The 15,079-nt window shown below is 43.1% G+C and overlaps 1 protein-coding gene across 5 annotated transcripts in view; it reads right to left on the minus strand.

Moving 5' to 3' along the window:
* Positions 1–15,079, minus strand: part of LOC102211078 (neurofascin) — a 134,233-nt gene that overhangs the window by 31,921 nt on the left and 87,233 nt on the right. For 4 of the 5 annotated variants that reach the window (XM_013915099.1, XM_013915102.1, XM_013915101.1 and 1 more), the window contains exons 4-9: positions 14,652–14,813; positions 11,051–11,068; positions 9,965–10,070; positions 3,470–3,666; positions 3,138–3,260; positions 788–958 (exon numbers count right to left, since the gene is read on the minus strand). In XM_013915099.1, the coding sequence (XP_013770553.1) occupies positions 788–958; positions 3,138–3,260; positions 3,470–3,666; positions 9,965–10,070; positions 11,051–11,068; positions 14,652–14,745 (709 nt within the window). In that variant the 5' untranslated portion in view covers positions 14,746–14,813. The remainder of the gene's footprint in view (positions 1–787; positions 959–3,137; positions 3,261–3,469; positions 3,667–9,964; positions 10,071–11,050; positions 11,069–14,651; positions 14,814–15,079) is intronic. The other variant, XM_013915100.1, reaches the window with a different exon arrangement.

A 15,079-nucleotide genomic window follows, 5' to 3' on the forward strand; every position in this document is an offset into this window, starting at 1 on the left:
TCCCTTCAGTTAGAATCTAGCAGCTAAAGATAAAAGTACCCCTCTGCTAACTAGCTAGCTGCTGTTTGGAGAAGAACAAGAAGCATGCTACAGATAAAGCATAAACAGACACATAACGGTGTAATAATACAGTGCAATATAGTGCTACATCATTTGATGTGAATGCATTTAAACTCTTACTGTCAAAAGATTATTTATCACAGCTTTCTTAAGTCACACAACCAAAACAAAGACACTGAGACAACAGTAAGAAGCATATCTGCAGGTCTCTGGTCTGTAGGTAAGAATTTTCAATACGCTGCTGTCATATTTTTTATCTGTCCATCCAACCATTCACCCCTCACCGCCCCCCGTCTGTTCGGCGTCTTCCTCCAAGGTAATGTGGAAATTCACCAACAGTCCTCCTGCTGCCTTTCCTCTGAAGTCAATATTGTGCCAGAAACACAAAATGTCAACAGGAAATTTTTCTCCACTGCTGCTTGACCTAGAAGTCTGCGCGTGCTGGCAGGGGCGATGGCTTGTGTGCCTGTGTGTGCGCGACAGGAAAAAAAAAGTTCAACTGTGTCATTTATTGTTTAGCACTACGGCCCCCAAATGGAAATACTGACGGGAAACTCCAGCTTCATCAGTGATTGTGTTTAAGGCCCTCGGTAACGCTGCCCGTATGTTTCTGCACATCCTCAGTTAATCTGGTGAAACTGAAGCAGCCATGATGTGTGTGTGTGTGTGTGTGTGTGTGTGTGTCCATGTGTGTGTGTGTGTGTGTGTGTGTGTGTTGCATACTTACTGGTCTGAACTTTGAGTTTGTATGGGTTCTTCTCCTGGATGGTGTGTGTGAACAGAAAGCGAGCTTTACAGCTGTAGTCTGTGTTTGCATCTTGGGCCAAAACATTGGAGAAGTAGAGGTCTCCATTAAGACCCATGGACACTCGTTTATCCTGAGGGATTGGACTCATATCTCAAGGTCACAAGAACAGACAGAAATGAAGAATAAGAGAGAAGGAATGAAACCACATCGATAAGTTTAGGATTTCATATATCAGCTGCAAGTTCAATAATGTTCAATGCTAGATTGGATCTGGGCAGCTCAGCGTGTACCTGAAAAGATGTAAAACAGGTTTTTGGCTCTAAAGTGGTCCTTCCAGGTCATTAAACAGACATGTCTTTATTTTTAAATCTGGTTGAGTCAAAGTGCCTTCCTTCCATTTTTTAATACCTATGCAAGATTTCCTCTTGCAGTGAAAGAATGCAAAGAGGGGCCATGTCATCTGAGCAGCTGGGACTAATAAAACAAATACAGACCACTTCTATATTTGCCACAAGTATGTCTATGTTTGATCTAGAGTTTGACGACATTTCTCAACTAGACTGAGTGCAACAGATGGTTATCCAACGTTTTGATGTCGTTTAAACTTCCAATTCAGTTAAAACACAATGATGTCACTCCTTAAAAGCGTCCTGACGTGTGACAAAGTTATCTTTCCAACAATTTTTTGTTAGGTCCAATATTTGCACCCAATATTTTCGTTGTTGCATGGACTCTGCTTGGTATTATATGCTTTGTTGTGTCATTCATATATAGCTGCTTGAAGTATTACCATGACACATAAGTGATCTCTGGAAAAGCCAAAATGTCAACCTACAAACACAGAAGTAACAATCTCTTCAGGGCTACTGGAAACAGTTTGCTGCTTCTATTTTCACATATAACTCAAATCAACATCAGCTCAAGCAAAACTGGTATGGCCCAGATCTGCCCCACACAACGTGCTTACACATGGCCCACATAGTGCAAACAATGACGGCCCTTTGGTGGCCCAGATCTGGTTTGCCAGAGGTGGCCCACACACGAGCCAGCACATGGCTCGTGTTGCAGACACACTGCTGGTCCTGTGCTGGCCCAGAACAGTTTCAACTCTGGGCCCAGATGTCAGCCTAATGTGTACCTTAATCAAGCCGTGTAATAACAACATGTGCCAGAACATAATAGTGCAAAAGTAACATGACAAAACTCTGTTCAGACTGATTGTTACATAGCACTTTTCTACTCTCCTGGATTACTCAAAGCACTCTATACAACATGCCACATTCACACCCTTTCCATAAACTGAGTGCTTCCTAACTACATTTATACACTTTTATGCAAACTGGAGGAACCAGGGATCAAACCACTAACCTTCCGATCACTAGATGACCTGCTCTACCGCCTGAGCTACAGCCACCCGGTGGTAAACATGAGTAAACCCTCACTAGGTTTTGGATAAAGTGTACACTCACAAACAGTCAGAAGTGCCAGCTTGATGCTGGATCCAGGCCAGAGCTGTTTTCTGTGAGCCTGGGCCACATACACCAAACCACAATTGGGCCAGACCTGCCTGCTATGTGGGATGCTGATGTGTTATTCTACAGTCACTACAGACAATCCTCCAGTACACCCACACAGATGTCAAGGCGAAGCATCCCCCATTGTAAGTGTGCGATGGGTGACATAACCCATCTGACTGTTAACACAGAGCCCCAGGACCAATCAGCAGCTGGGCCAGCAATCCTAATGATGCATCGGTGTGTCTGCTCTGGCTTCCTGTTGTTTGTTTATGACTGTGTTTGTGTCACAAGCTTTATGGTGAACAGGTCAGTTCAGGTTAACAGCCATTTACAGCAATGTCAGTTTCCAAGCAGGACAAATGTCCAGTCTATATTTCAGTTTCAGTTTTACATAGAGAATTATAGACTGGACTGAATAAAAATTGGTATTGTTCAACTAAATAGCTTCTTGCCTCTGGCTGTAAAACAGCTAATGGCTGAACATGAGGCCTGCTCTGTCAGCTAACAGTGGCATGAACTTGTGCAGAGAAGCCTAAGCCTAAGGACCAGAGCAGCACGAGGCGCCGGGAATCAGAAAAAACATCACTTTATTTAGGACACAGGAGTCCTAAATAAAATGCACCTCATACATCAAGCTAGCTGTGCTGAAGAACTTTAACAAAGCAATCAGGTTATCCCTAAGAATGAATGACTGATAGGTGAAGCCAGTCTGGGTTCAGATTCCTACAAGTGTCTCTCTAACAGCGAGGAAACAGATACCACATGCTACAAAAAAGAAGAGGGTTTAGTGATTGGGGGAGTTTGAAACTCACTGCTGTCCATCCAGAAGGTGAACGGAGGAGGCAGACCTGGTGGGGGGTTGCAAGGTAGAACCAGTGCGGAGCCTTCAGTCACAGATACTGGCTCCAGCACCTCCTTAGGCCACAGAGGAGCCTCTGGAGGATTGGGGGAAATATGAACAACAGGATTCAGCTACTAGTTGAAAATATAAGAAATACAATTAGCACTGAGCTGTTGGTGCAGATAGATATCTGTCACCATCCATGAATCCACTTATTACTCCAAAGTTTCAAGGGGTGTGTTCTGCATATCACAAATGAATGAATGACATGTAAACAGCAATTAGTGTGTTCTGTGATCTTACTGGAGACCCGGAGCAGGATTTTGTTGGACAGAGACACTCCAAAGTCATTGGTGGCAAAACATTGGTATTCTCCCTCGTAGTCCTCTGGCCGACCTCCGCTGCGGAAGCCAATCTCCAGGGTTCCCGAGCGTTTTCGCATCGTCACCCTGGGATCTTTCCCAATATTGAAAAACTTCCCATTTCTTCGCCATGAAAACCTAAGATTTAGTTGAAGAAATCAAAGAATTATATCTCTTATAACCTTGTTTTCCAAGAGCAGACATTATCTATGTGTAACCACACTGAGGCAGGAAACACTGGGCAAAATATAACCACAAATAAACAGCAGCTCTCATAGCTGGACTGGCCATTGGGCATACCGGGCATTTGCCCGGTGGGCCGCTGGAGATTTTTTGTTTTTATGGGCCGATGGATTTTTTTAAATTTTTTTTTAGGAAGGGTATATATAATGAAAGGTGTTGGATTGGCCAATTGGTCATGATCGATTCTGGGCTGGACCAATTACAGCCGAGGAGGCCGGATGCACCCTCCCCCTTGTTTAGCAATCATGTGATTTTCGCGCATTGCATGCTGGGAACTCGTGGCAAAACAATCCAAGTACCGCATCAAATGCAAGCATTTGCAGCACCGCAAAACGTTCATTCTCCGGTTCCAATACCTTCTTGTTTTTTCTTTGCCGCACAAAAAAGGAATGTACAAAACGAAGGAGAACAATGCCGGTCCGTACAAAGACAGACTCGACGAAAAGACAAAGAAAAGATACGAGGAAAAATCAAACCAGTGAAAGGGTCAGACCCTTACGAGCACACAGAGGGACAAAAGACGTCAGCGTGCTGCCCAACTTTCACCACGCTCAGATTTATAATTATACGGTTCTTGGAGTGAGTGCACACACTCATGAAGTTTAGTAACTTCAGGTCACTGCAACAAGCCCAGGTACAGTTTACCGATGGATGGGTGCAGGACCTTGAAATGCACCGTGTAGAAAGTAAAGACCATCGTACGAACAAAGGTAAGTTTACCAGTCTCACAAATCGTCGTCATAAATACACATTCGTTAACCGTTTATTAATAGGACCTTTGAGCTCAACGGTAATTAATTAGTAGTGGAAATAATTTCTGGTAGCATAACAGAAATGTAGCAGTGACAATAATATTGTATGTTGTAATCGCACTGGGCAATTAGTGATACAAAACAACTGTTTTACCCTGTGAATAAAAGTATATGTTTTATCTCTTTACCCGTCGGCTTCCTGTGGCTGTCATGCGACCGGCTATTGCAGTTAATAATACAACAGCTTCTTGCCATTTTTGTGTTTCTTTTTATCGCTGTGTAACTGATTTCAATTGAAAGCCTGCGTGCGCTAGTACCTCTTGCCACGAGTTCCCAGAATCCTTTGCGGTTTTACCCCTGAATGACGTCACGTTTTCAATCAATTTTTTGTCCCAGTCCAGCCTTGGCAGCTCTCCAAATAATAAAAGGAAAAAAATCTAACTCAAATTAGATTTTTTGTTTGTGTTTTACATTATTTATACGTTTTTCTCTGAAAGTGTCTGATTGTTTAGACGTATGTTTTGCTTTTTCATTTGAGCTGAAACTTCAGTGGAGACGACATGATGATGATGATGATGATGAGCCTGTATTTGTCACACGCACATGTTCACATGCTTCATGTCGATGCTAAATGTTGCACTTTGCTTCACGTTGCTTAGAACGTCCACAATTTGACTTTTACTCAGTATTTTCTCCTTTTTGTCCACTCAGGACTGCACTGTACAATTTCTTTACCCAATGTTGTCGTATAACAGCTTGTGTGTGTATACATTTTGTTTGTTTTTAACTACCTCTGTCTAGTCTATTTTGTAGTGTGTTTGTAAAAAAGCACAATTTCACCACACCATTGAAAGCTAAGGTTTTTTTTCTTCTCAGACTGGAAGTCCAAATGAAATCCCAGTAAGTCATGTTAAGAACAAATGTTAAGAACAAAATCTTTTCCTTTCAGAAAAGGTAAATTACAATATCATTTCTGTGAGTGTAAGGCTGTTTATATTAAACACATCAGACACCAAGGACACACTAACACTGTGATAATGATCTTTTCATTCAACAAGCAGAAATGCCAAAGTTCTCTGCTTGTTACCAGGTGACATAAGGTACTGCTGATCAATGCACTCGACTAACTGTTCAGAAGAAACCAATACGTGACATGTACACTGGGACCACCTGTATAAAAGCCGACGTTTGGCAGTTTTCTGGTATGCTCAAAAGGAAAGACCACAGAAATAATCTTAGTGATGCAACTGGTGCTGCCCAACATGGACACAACACGATTTCCAGAACAAATAAAAGTCCCTCATTCAACAGTGAGAGTGATCGTGCACAAATGGAAATCAAGCCTCCCAGGGTATACATACCAACCAAGGTCACCCTGAGGTCACACAACGCTCAGAGAAACTGCAAGAACTCCAGAGGCTACATCTTAGTACGTTCAAAAGTACAGTACAGTTTGATAAAGACTAACCAAGCATGGCTTCTTTGGAAAATCTACCAGGAGAAAGCATCTTTATCCATTGGAACATGTGGTTCTATTTCATTCTGTTTTAGTATCGTCTAAGGACCTGATTCAGTCCTAATAAACAAAACCCTACAATTAAAAGAAGATGTATTTTTCACATGACTGTATATTACTCAACTGTTATATGATGGCAGTACAAATATCCACCACACAGTCTGCACGTGCGTTTAGTAATACTTTAATCCGTGTGGTTGGTTAGTGAGGAAGTCAGCTCCAGTTTTAGTGAGGCGTGGGGATTTACAAGTAAAGCTTCCTGTTGTTTTTCAGCAAGTAACAGCTGTGCTCGGCCTGTTTGTGGCGCAGCACAGAGCACCGAACCAGGAGAGTGTGTGTGTGTTATGTAGTTAGAGACTGATTGCAAGTAAGTGAACAATCCTTTTTGGTGAATGATCCATGTCCACCATGTGCATTACTGAAGCAGAGGAGACACAGCATGTGCACATGGCGTAGTGGCTCTGAGTGGCTGTTTGTGAGGTTGTGTACTTATCTGTGTGAACACAAAAATCTTCCTGTCTCCAGTGAAACAATGAACCACTGCTCTGAGCTGCCCATACACCCAGTGATGTAAGCAGTGGTGTCTGTGTTTGTGTTTAGGCCTGGTCTGAGTTTGACTTACAGAGGTGTGACTTGGTGTTAGCTATTCCTTTAAGCCTCATCCCCGTGTGTGAGGCATCAAATGCTCCAGAGCAACAGTGGGACAGGGAAAGGTACAAACACTGTAAACCAATGTGACAGCTCATTTGTGTATGAGCCTCGGTGCTGAGCAGAGCTGAATTGTAAACAGATTAATCTAAAACCATGGATGGCTTTATTGATCCAAACGTCTGTATCTTGTGGTTCCCATAATTTACTCCAATGCTCTCTTCTGGCTTTTCCTTGACCCAAACCTTTTAAGATCTCACATCTCTGAGGTTCTTTCAACCCCTGTTGTGGAGACGGCCCAGCAGCAGCTGCACTTTTTCAAGGGTTTAAGGAGGAATCAGTCGGTGCTGGTGAACTTTTACCGTTCTACAGTTGTTCTACACATGCCATTACTGTGTTGTATGCCGGCTGAGACTATAAGCCCTTGATGTCTCCTCTGACCGACCTCGTCACCTGGAAGGGTAGGAACCTGAGAAGGTTCCTCATCTGTGGTTCCCTCATCACAGACTTCACTAGGTCTCAGGTGGTGCAGTCCGGTACTCGGCCTGTAGATGGCCTTTGAGTAGGGAGGATTGCCATAGTCTGCCAATGGACTGTGTATGTTTTTAACTCTCTGAGCCTAGGAAAGGTTGAGGTCTTGTACAAGCCTTTGGGTGGTGCTTGGAGCCTCTCCACTCCCTTGTCAGCCTCATCAGCTGCAGTATAAATGAACCAGCTCTGCAGCCCAGTCTCTGCTAGATTATTATACTCACCTCTACAACCTGCCTGCTTACCCTTCAACAGCGTCTTCCCTCGTGGGGAAATCCTTTTTGAAATCCTCTGCAAAAAATCACCTGGACTAACTTATGTCTGTCCCCTTGAGCCTGCTTCTCTAGACCTGTGCAGTTCCCAGACTTCCGTTTCCTCCCTGTTGCAACATACAAAGTGCACATGTGTCCATATAAAAGCCTTTTGTCCATAACTGTTCCCTGTGGCCCTTTGATGTTGCTCCTGAGTCACCGCTTCAGCTGGCCACCATCAGCTGGACCAGAGAATAAACAGTATTAAAGTAGCAGGAGTAAAAAAGTAGAATGCTTACATAGAATATTGTTCTTGTTCTATGACAGTAAAGACGGTAATTTGTAAGTTTGCTCACTGATACAGAAATGAACAAGCTCTAATTTTTATGGTAGTGCAATTTTAATGGAGAGAGACAGAATATCAACCAAAAATCCAGAAAAAGCACATTACATAAAGGTTATATATTGAAGTGGATGTCACTGAGTGAAACAAGTATTGATCCCCTACAAACCAGCCAGAATTCTGGTTCCCACAGACTGGCTCGGTGGCACAGAGACTGTAATCAGTCAATCCATTACAAAAACTCCTCATCCAATCTCATTATATGTATAAAGCACACCTGTCCACAGGAGCATTTTCTTCCATTCCAACCTCTCCATCACCATGGGCAAGGACGAAGAGCTGTCAAAGCATGTCACAAGACTGTAGACCCACATAAGACTGGAATGGACAAGACCATCAGCAAGAAGCTCGGTGACATGGTGGCAGCTTTTGGTGCAATGATTCACAAATGGAATTTGTTTGTCATGGTCCTGTGTCTGAGGACTCAGTGTTTTGTGTTTCCTTATGCTTTTGTTCATTCCGAGTGTGTATTCTGTTGTGATTTTGCCATTTGTTAGGTTTCTGTTCTCTGCCTGCCTGCTCCCACTTCTCTGTGTTCCCTCTGTCTGTCCATGGTGTTATTGTGTCTGCTCATGAGTCTGCCTGTCAAGTTCAGTGTCCTGTCTGGTTCTCTGTGTCTGTTAGTTTCCTGTTTTATTCTGAAAGTTCTTGTCTCATGTCAGTGTGTTCAGTTTTACCTCTCCCCTGTCTCGTTAGCCTAATTGCTCCCAGCTGTGTCTCCCTCCTGTGGCCCATTCCCTGATTACTCCCCGTGTATTTAAGCCCTGTGTTTTCCTGTGCTCTCTGTTGTGTCGTCTGTTTAGGTCCATGTCCGTCTGCATTATTCTGTTACCTGGTATTCATTCTGCGTCTCTTTGTGCATTTTGCTCCTCCTCTCGTGAGTGTCTGGTTTAAGTTTTGTTCTTTAGTTTTCCCAGTTTAGGTTTGTTTACTCCCCGCTCTGCTCTTCCTGTTTTGTCACCTTCTCGCCGCTGTAAATAAACACTAGTGATGGTGAGATGAAGCCTCATGATGAACTGAAGCTTTCCATCCAATTGGTCGACTCATGGTTCGAAGCATTGTGATGATTCATTTGCTCTACTGCGCCATCAAGTGGACAATTCAAGTGAAGCGGGCTCTTTGATTAAAATGATGTGTAAACCTTATGTACATCTGGATAATGACACAAACTAGTCTTTGGTGCTACACTTTTTAATAAACTAAAAGACAGAAATCAGATTATAGGATGTGTAGTGTTGTTTATTTATATTTTGGTGTTTATCATTTGTGATATTTATTACTGTGTGCATTCTTTATTAGGAGAGACAAAATAAAAAATAAAACACATCTCTTCCTTGCTGGTTCCATCGAAGAAGAAATGCACAAGTAACTATGTAGCACGTACGTAATCCAATTCCACAACACGGTGTGATGGGGAATCAGCTGTTTTCCTGCCCATGTTATTTCGAATCTGGCGCGAACCGGTGAACCAGTCCCTGAATCAGTCACGTGGTACGGACTGCCCGCGAGGCCTCGAACGTCACTGCATACGTAATCAAAGCAAGCCTCGATACGCGCTTCAGAAAAACGACCCCGCGATTACCCGACGCACGATTCGAAGCTTCGACACACAGGACACATCACTAATAAACACTCACTCGCACCCCAGCCAGTACCTGCATTTTGGATCCTTTTTTCAATACACCACACGACTGCCCCCAGCCGTGACAATATTGTATAATTCATGGTAAATGGCGGCCTAGCCAGTCTCCAGAGCTCAAAGCTATAGAAAGTCTACGGCCCAGTCAAGATTCATCAAGCAAAGTGGAACAGCGTGGCTGGACGTCGACACGGCCGGGAGGTGAATGCCTACAAAGCTGTGACGACACTCAACAATGTTGCACCACAGCAACAGGAAGTTGTGCCAAAATCCTTCCATAATGGTGTGAGAAACTGATTACATGGAAGTTATATACAAAACCTCAATGTTTTTCACACAGTACATCTGCATTTTGGCTTAATGTGTACAAACAAGTAACTCCACTGTGTCATTTGCTGTTCTTTATGGATGCTTTGTTTTTACCATGACTCATGTTGGGAGTGTGTGTGAGCTTACGTTGGCACTGGGTTGCCCTTGGCCTCACACTCAATGATGATGTTATCTCTGGGGTCCACAATGTAGTTCTTTACTGACTGTTTCATGATAGTTGGGGGCTGCTTCACTGGGAGAGAGAAACAAGACAGTAGCTTTAGTAGAGGTTCACCACCTAATCACATCCACTGGAAGAAAACACAGCATTATATTTGTAAAGAGCCATCATGGTTTGGCATTTGATGCTTTCTATGAATGTTTTAGATGTTGAACACTTTCTATTATTACTGTGCTTTAGTAATAATGCAAACAGACAAACAGTCACTTGTAGCAGGCCCATAAATCAGCGTCTGATGAAAACTCTAGTACATTTACACTAGACTGTTGAGTTTAGTATGGGAATGTTATGTGAGGGGGGCTCCACAAGGACGACCTGGGACTAGATAGAGCATTGTTTATCAGAAACTGTTCAATAAATTCCATTTTTCTAAGTTTGAGAGATATTTGCTGAGATGGAAATAAAAGAAAGTTGAGATGTCCTTGATTGATTTGTGCTTGGCTCACTTTTTCACATGCTGCATCACAAATGTGCATGCCCTACAAAGTCAGGTCATCAGCAGAATGTTTCCCAATTTTACTTGTCAATGACACGTCAGAAAGACCCAGACTGTCATATAGAAGCACATGCAAACAGTGCAGCCTCCTAATATGGCCTCTATTCAGAGGATGTTGCAGGAGTGACATTGAAGGCTCTTATGTTTTTACTGCACGTGCTCACTTTGGCTTACTAAGTGCATACTTTTGCTTTCACTTGCGACTGCTTGGTCAGGTTTAGACTGTGTATGAGGTTAAAATATGTTTATTGTGCTCTTGACTTTAAACTTTGCACTTGACAATGATGATGATCCTCCAGTGCATTCAAATCTGGTCTTAAGTGAGGATTCATGACGGTGTTGATGGAGTCACAGCGCTGCTTTAATATTACAGTTTGGACCTTTTTTAAAGAATGCCACTGGCTTTGTTAAAACAACCATATATGACCCTCTGAGTGAAGGACAACAGGTTTGCTCTGTACTGAACGTGGGGACAAAAACATGTTAGAACACTTACAGTCTTGCTGGATCTTTGCTGTTAGTCCAAAGTAACGCCAAGGAGAAACAGAATAAGATGCACAAGTTGTGATTGTTAATCATATTAGAGACAAATACACATTAATATTGTACTATGTTACAGCTGTTATCATACACAGCTCAGTGGTTCCCAACTGGCCCACTAAGCTCATTTTAAGTGGGTCAACAACAATATTTAACAGTGGTAAAAATTCATGAAGTACTCCATGTAGGTGTGACTGTCTACAACCAGCTCTGCCAAGTATCACTGTAGCTTTGCTATGTTGAGCTAACCCAGCAAGCACGAGCAGAGCCAATCATTTCAAGGAACGATCATGTGGGTACATTCATCTGTAGTATGGAAGCAGGTGTTCTCAGTAAAGGGCCCTCAGGTAGCAGACAGGGTTAGATCATGTTGAGAAAGGACTGCTTTGGTTTCCTGCAGACAAGCCGTCTCCATATAAAGCTTTGGAGTCAGGTCCACATGCCAAGTACAAGGTTATCAAATAAGTGCACCAAAATTGCACCAAAAATCATCTACTTTCACCAAAAGGTGGCAGCTCGAGGAAGTGTTAATAGGAGGCTCCATTTGAAGTTGCTGATTTCTTTTTTTTATATACACATTTCAAGACTTATAGATCAGATCTATACATATCTTCACAGACCCTATTTTTATCTTGAAAGTACTTTTTTCTCTTTTTAGATCTCACAAGTGCATTACTGGATATACAGGGAGTGCAGAATTGTTAGGCAAGTTGTATTTTTGAGGAATAATGTTATTATTGAACAACAACCATGTTCTCAATGAACCCAAAAAACTCATTAATATCAAAGCTGAATGATTTTGGAAGTAGTTTTTAGTTTGTTTTTAGTTTGAGCTATTTTAGGGGGATATCTGTGTGTGCAGGTGACTATTACTGTGCATAATTATTAGGCAACTTAACAAAAAACAAATATATACCCATTTCAATTATTTATTTTTACCAGTGAAACCAATATAACATCTCCACATTCACAAATATACATTTCTGACATTCAAAAACAAAACAAAAACAAATCAGCGACCAATATAGCCACCTTTCTTTGCAAGGACACTCAAAAGCCTGCCATCCATGGATTCTGTCAGTGTTTTGATCTGTTCACCATCAACATTGCGTGCAGCAGCAACCACAGCCTCCCAGACACTGTTCAGAGAGGTGTACTGTTTTCCCTCCTTGTAAATCTCACATTTGATGATGGACCACAGGTTCTCAATGGGGTTCAGATCAGGTGAACAAGGAGGCCATGTCATTAGTTTTTCTTCTTTTATACCCTTTCTTGCAGCCACGCTGTGGAGTACTTGGACGCGTGTGATGGAGCATTGTCCTGCATGAAAATCATGTTTTTCTTGAAGGATGCAGACTTCTTCCTGTACCACTGCTTGAAGAAGGTGTCTTCCAGAAACTGGCAGTAGGACTGGGAGTTGAGCTTGACTCCATCCTCAACCCGAAAAGGCCCCACAAGCTCATCTTTGATGATACCAGCCCAAACCAGTACTCCACCTCCACCTTGCTGGCGTCTGAGTCGGACTGGAGCTCTCTGCCCTTTACCAATCCAGCCACGGGCCCATCCATCTGGCCCATCAAGACTCACTCTCATTTCATCAGTCCATAAAACCTTAGAAAAACCAGTCTTGAGATATTTCTTGGCCCAGTCTTGACGTTTCAGCTTGTGTGTCTTGTTCAGTGGTGGTCGTCTTTCAGCCTTTCTTACCTTGGCCATGTCTCTGAGTATTGCACACCTTGTGCTTTTGGGCACTCCAGTGATGTTGCAGCTCTGAAATATGGCCAAACTGGTGGCAAGTGGCATCTTGGCAGCTGCACGCTTGACTTTTCTCAGTTCATGGGCAGTTATTTTGCGCCTTGGTTTTTGCACACACTTCTTGCGACCCTGTTGACTATTTTGAATGAAACGCTTGATTGTTCGATGATCACGCTTCAGAAGCTTTGCAATTTTGAGACTGCTGCATCCCTCTGCAAGATATCTCACTATTTTTGACTTTTCTGAGCCTGTCAAGTCCTTCTTTTGACCCATTTTGCCAAAGGAAAGGACGTTGCCTAATAATTATGCACACCTGATATAGGGTGTTGATGTCATTAGACCACACCCCTTCTCATTACAGAGATGCACATCACCTAATATGCTTAATTGGTAGTAGGCTTTCGATCCTATACAGCTTGGAGTAAGACAACATGCATGAAGAGGATGATGTGGACAAAATACTCATTTGCCTAATAATTCTGCACTCCCTGTAGTGGTTTACACATTTGCATAACAGGCCAAAGATCTCCAGTTCAGTCCCAAGATGATGCACAGATGCTTTTCAGGTTGCATCTGGCATAAAAACATCAAACCTGCAGGGTGACTCTTTACAAAGGGAGCAGCTTTACTTTTGTCCAATCACAGCAAGAGATGTGAACCCACTGTCCAGCAGAACTGATGTGTTTTCATGGCCAGTAGAGAACCACTGTTATAGCTTGCATGTGTAAGTATGTACTATATTAATTCCACCCATTTGCGTCTGCTTATCCTTTTCAGGGTCGCGGGGGGCGCTGGAGCCTATCCCAGCTGTCATAGGGCGAGAGGCAGGGTACACCCTGGACAGGTCGCCAGTCTGTCGCAGGGCCAACACACAGGGACAGACAACAATTTGCACTCACATTCACTCGCACATTCACAGCTAGTGGCGCACAGAAAGACCCCGGCCTGATGTTGGAATTGAACTCAGGACCTTCTTGTTGTGAGGCAACAGTGCTAACCACCGTGCCACCCATTGCTACTACTACTATATTAGTGCTTTAAAAAAAAAACCTAGGAGTGGGAACTCTGGTGAAATCGAATGAGGAACAGTGGATAAAGACTTACCTGTAGTGAGTTCACATGCCAGGAAAGGACAAGCAGTGTGGGACAGAGAGACAACATACTATTACAGCACTTTACCAAAGGAAATATACAGAAGATTGTGTTATGTGAAGAGTACAATAGGAATTATTTATTTAGTTTGTAGACTCTTAGTACAAAAACGCGCTCGCTGGACTCAGTAATTAGTTTACTGAGATGGATACACTGGAACGTCCTGAAAACTATTTTAAACTTGGATGCAAACGAGTTGATTTTGGTGTCAGTGAGGCTGCTGCTAAGAACTTTGTTGTCAATAATTTCCAAGTATCTCCCAAAAGCTCCAACCTGCTCTCAAAGGATGTTTTCACTTTTCACCCAAACAATAAACTAAAACAACCTGACATGGATTCTCTCAAACATGCTCATGTGGGTAGAGGATACAGTAGAAACACTATCAGATGTTACTTTCACAATAACTGCATGAGTCACTTCCACTGCTCGCCACACTTGCATTACGTTGATGATCTCCCCTTTACAAATAAGGGGAGTAGCAGAGCTTGTTTGTTCGGTGTCACGCTGTGTCAGAAGTAAATGCTTAAAGGGTTAAACGGTGAGCTGAAGCCAGGCCCTAAAAACATCACACTGAACTAACTGTTAGAAAAGTGAGGTGTGGAACTACAGCTAGCATCTTTATAGTTTTGATGCAGCTTTGGGTGACTTACGGTCTTCTGGGACTTCAATGGGTGCTGCTTCCTGCCACAGTAGCAGCAGTAATGACATGAAAGTCAGGGCTGCATGCTTGTCCTGCCACAACATCTCTGTCCCTCCAAATGGCTGAGTTTGCCCCTCAAAGTTGGCCAGACTCTGTCCTGACAGCCGATAACCTGCGAGCGGGCAGACAGAGAGAGACGCATTAGACGAAGACAGTAGACTGACAGTGTATGTACAACAGACACGCGTGTGTGTCTGTGTGCGTGTGTCTGTGCGTGTGTGTGCATGCGTGCGTGTGTGTGCGTGTGTGTGTCTGTGTGCGTGTGTGTGCATGCGTGCGTGTGTGTGCGTGTGCGTGTGTGTGTGTGTGTGTGTGTGGCAGTTCTTCTGCGCAGTGTACCAGGGGCACATTTCAATGTGCTTTCTAAATAAAGATTGA

Source organism: Pundamilia nyererei, unplaced genomic scaffold, assembly GCF_000239375.1.
Source record: "Pundamilia nyererei isolate P.nyererei 1_Seehausen unplaced genomic scaffold, PunNye1.0 scaffold00257, whole genome shotgun sequence".
Classification (NCBI taxonomy): domain Eukaryota; kingdom Metazoa; phylum Chordata; class Actinopteri; order Cichliformes; family Cichlidae; genus Pundamilia; species Pundamilia nyererei.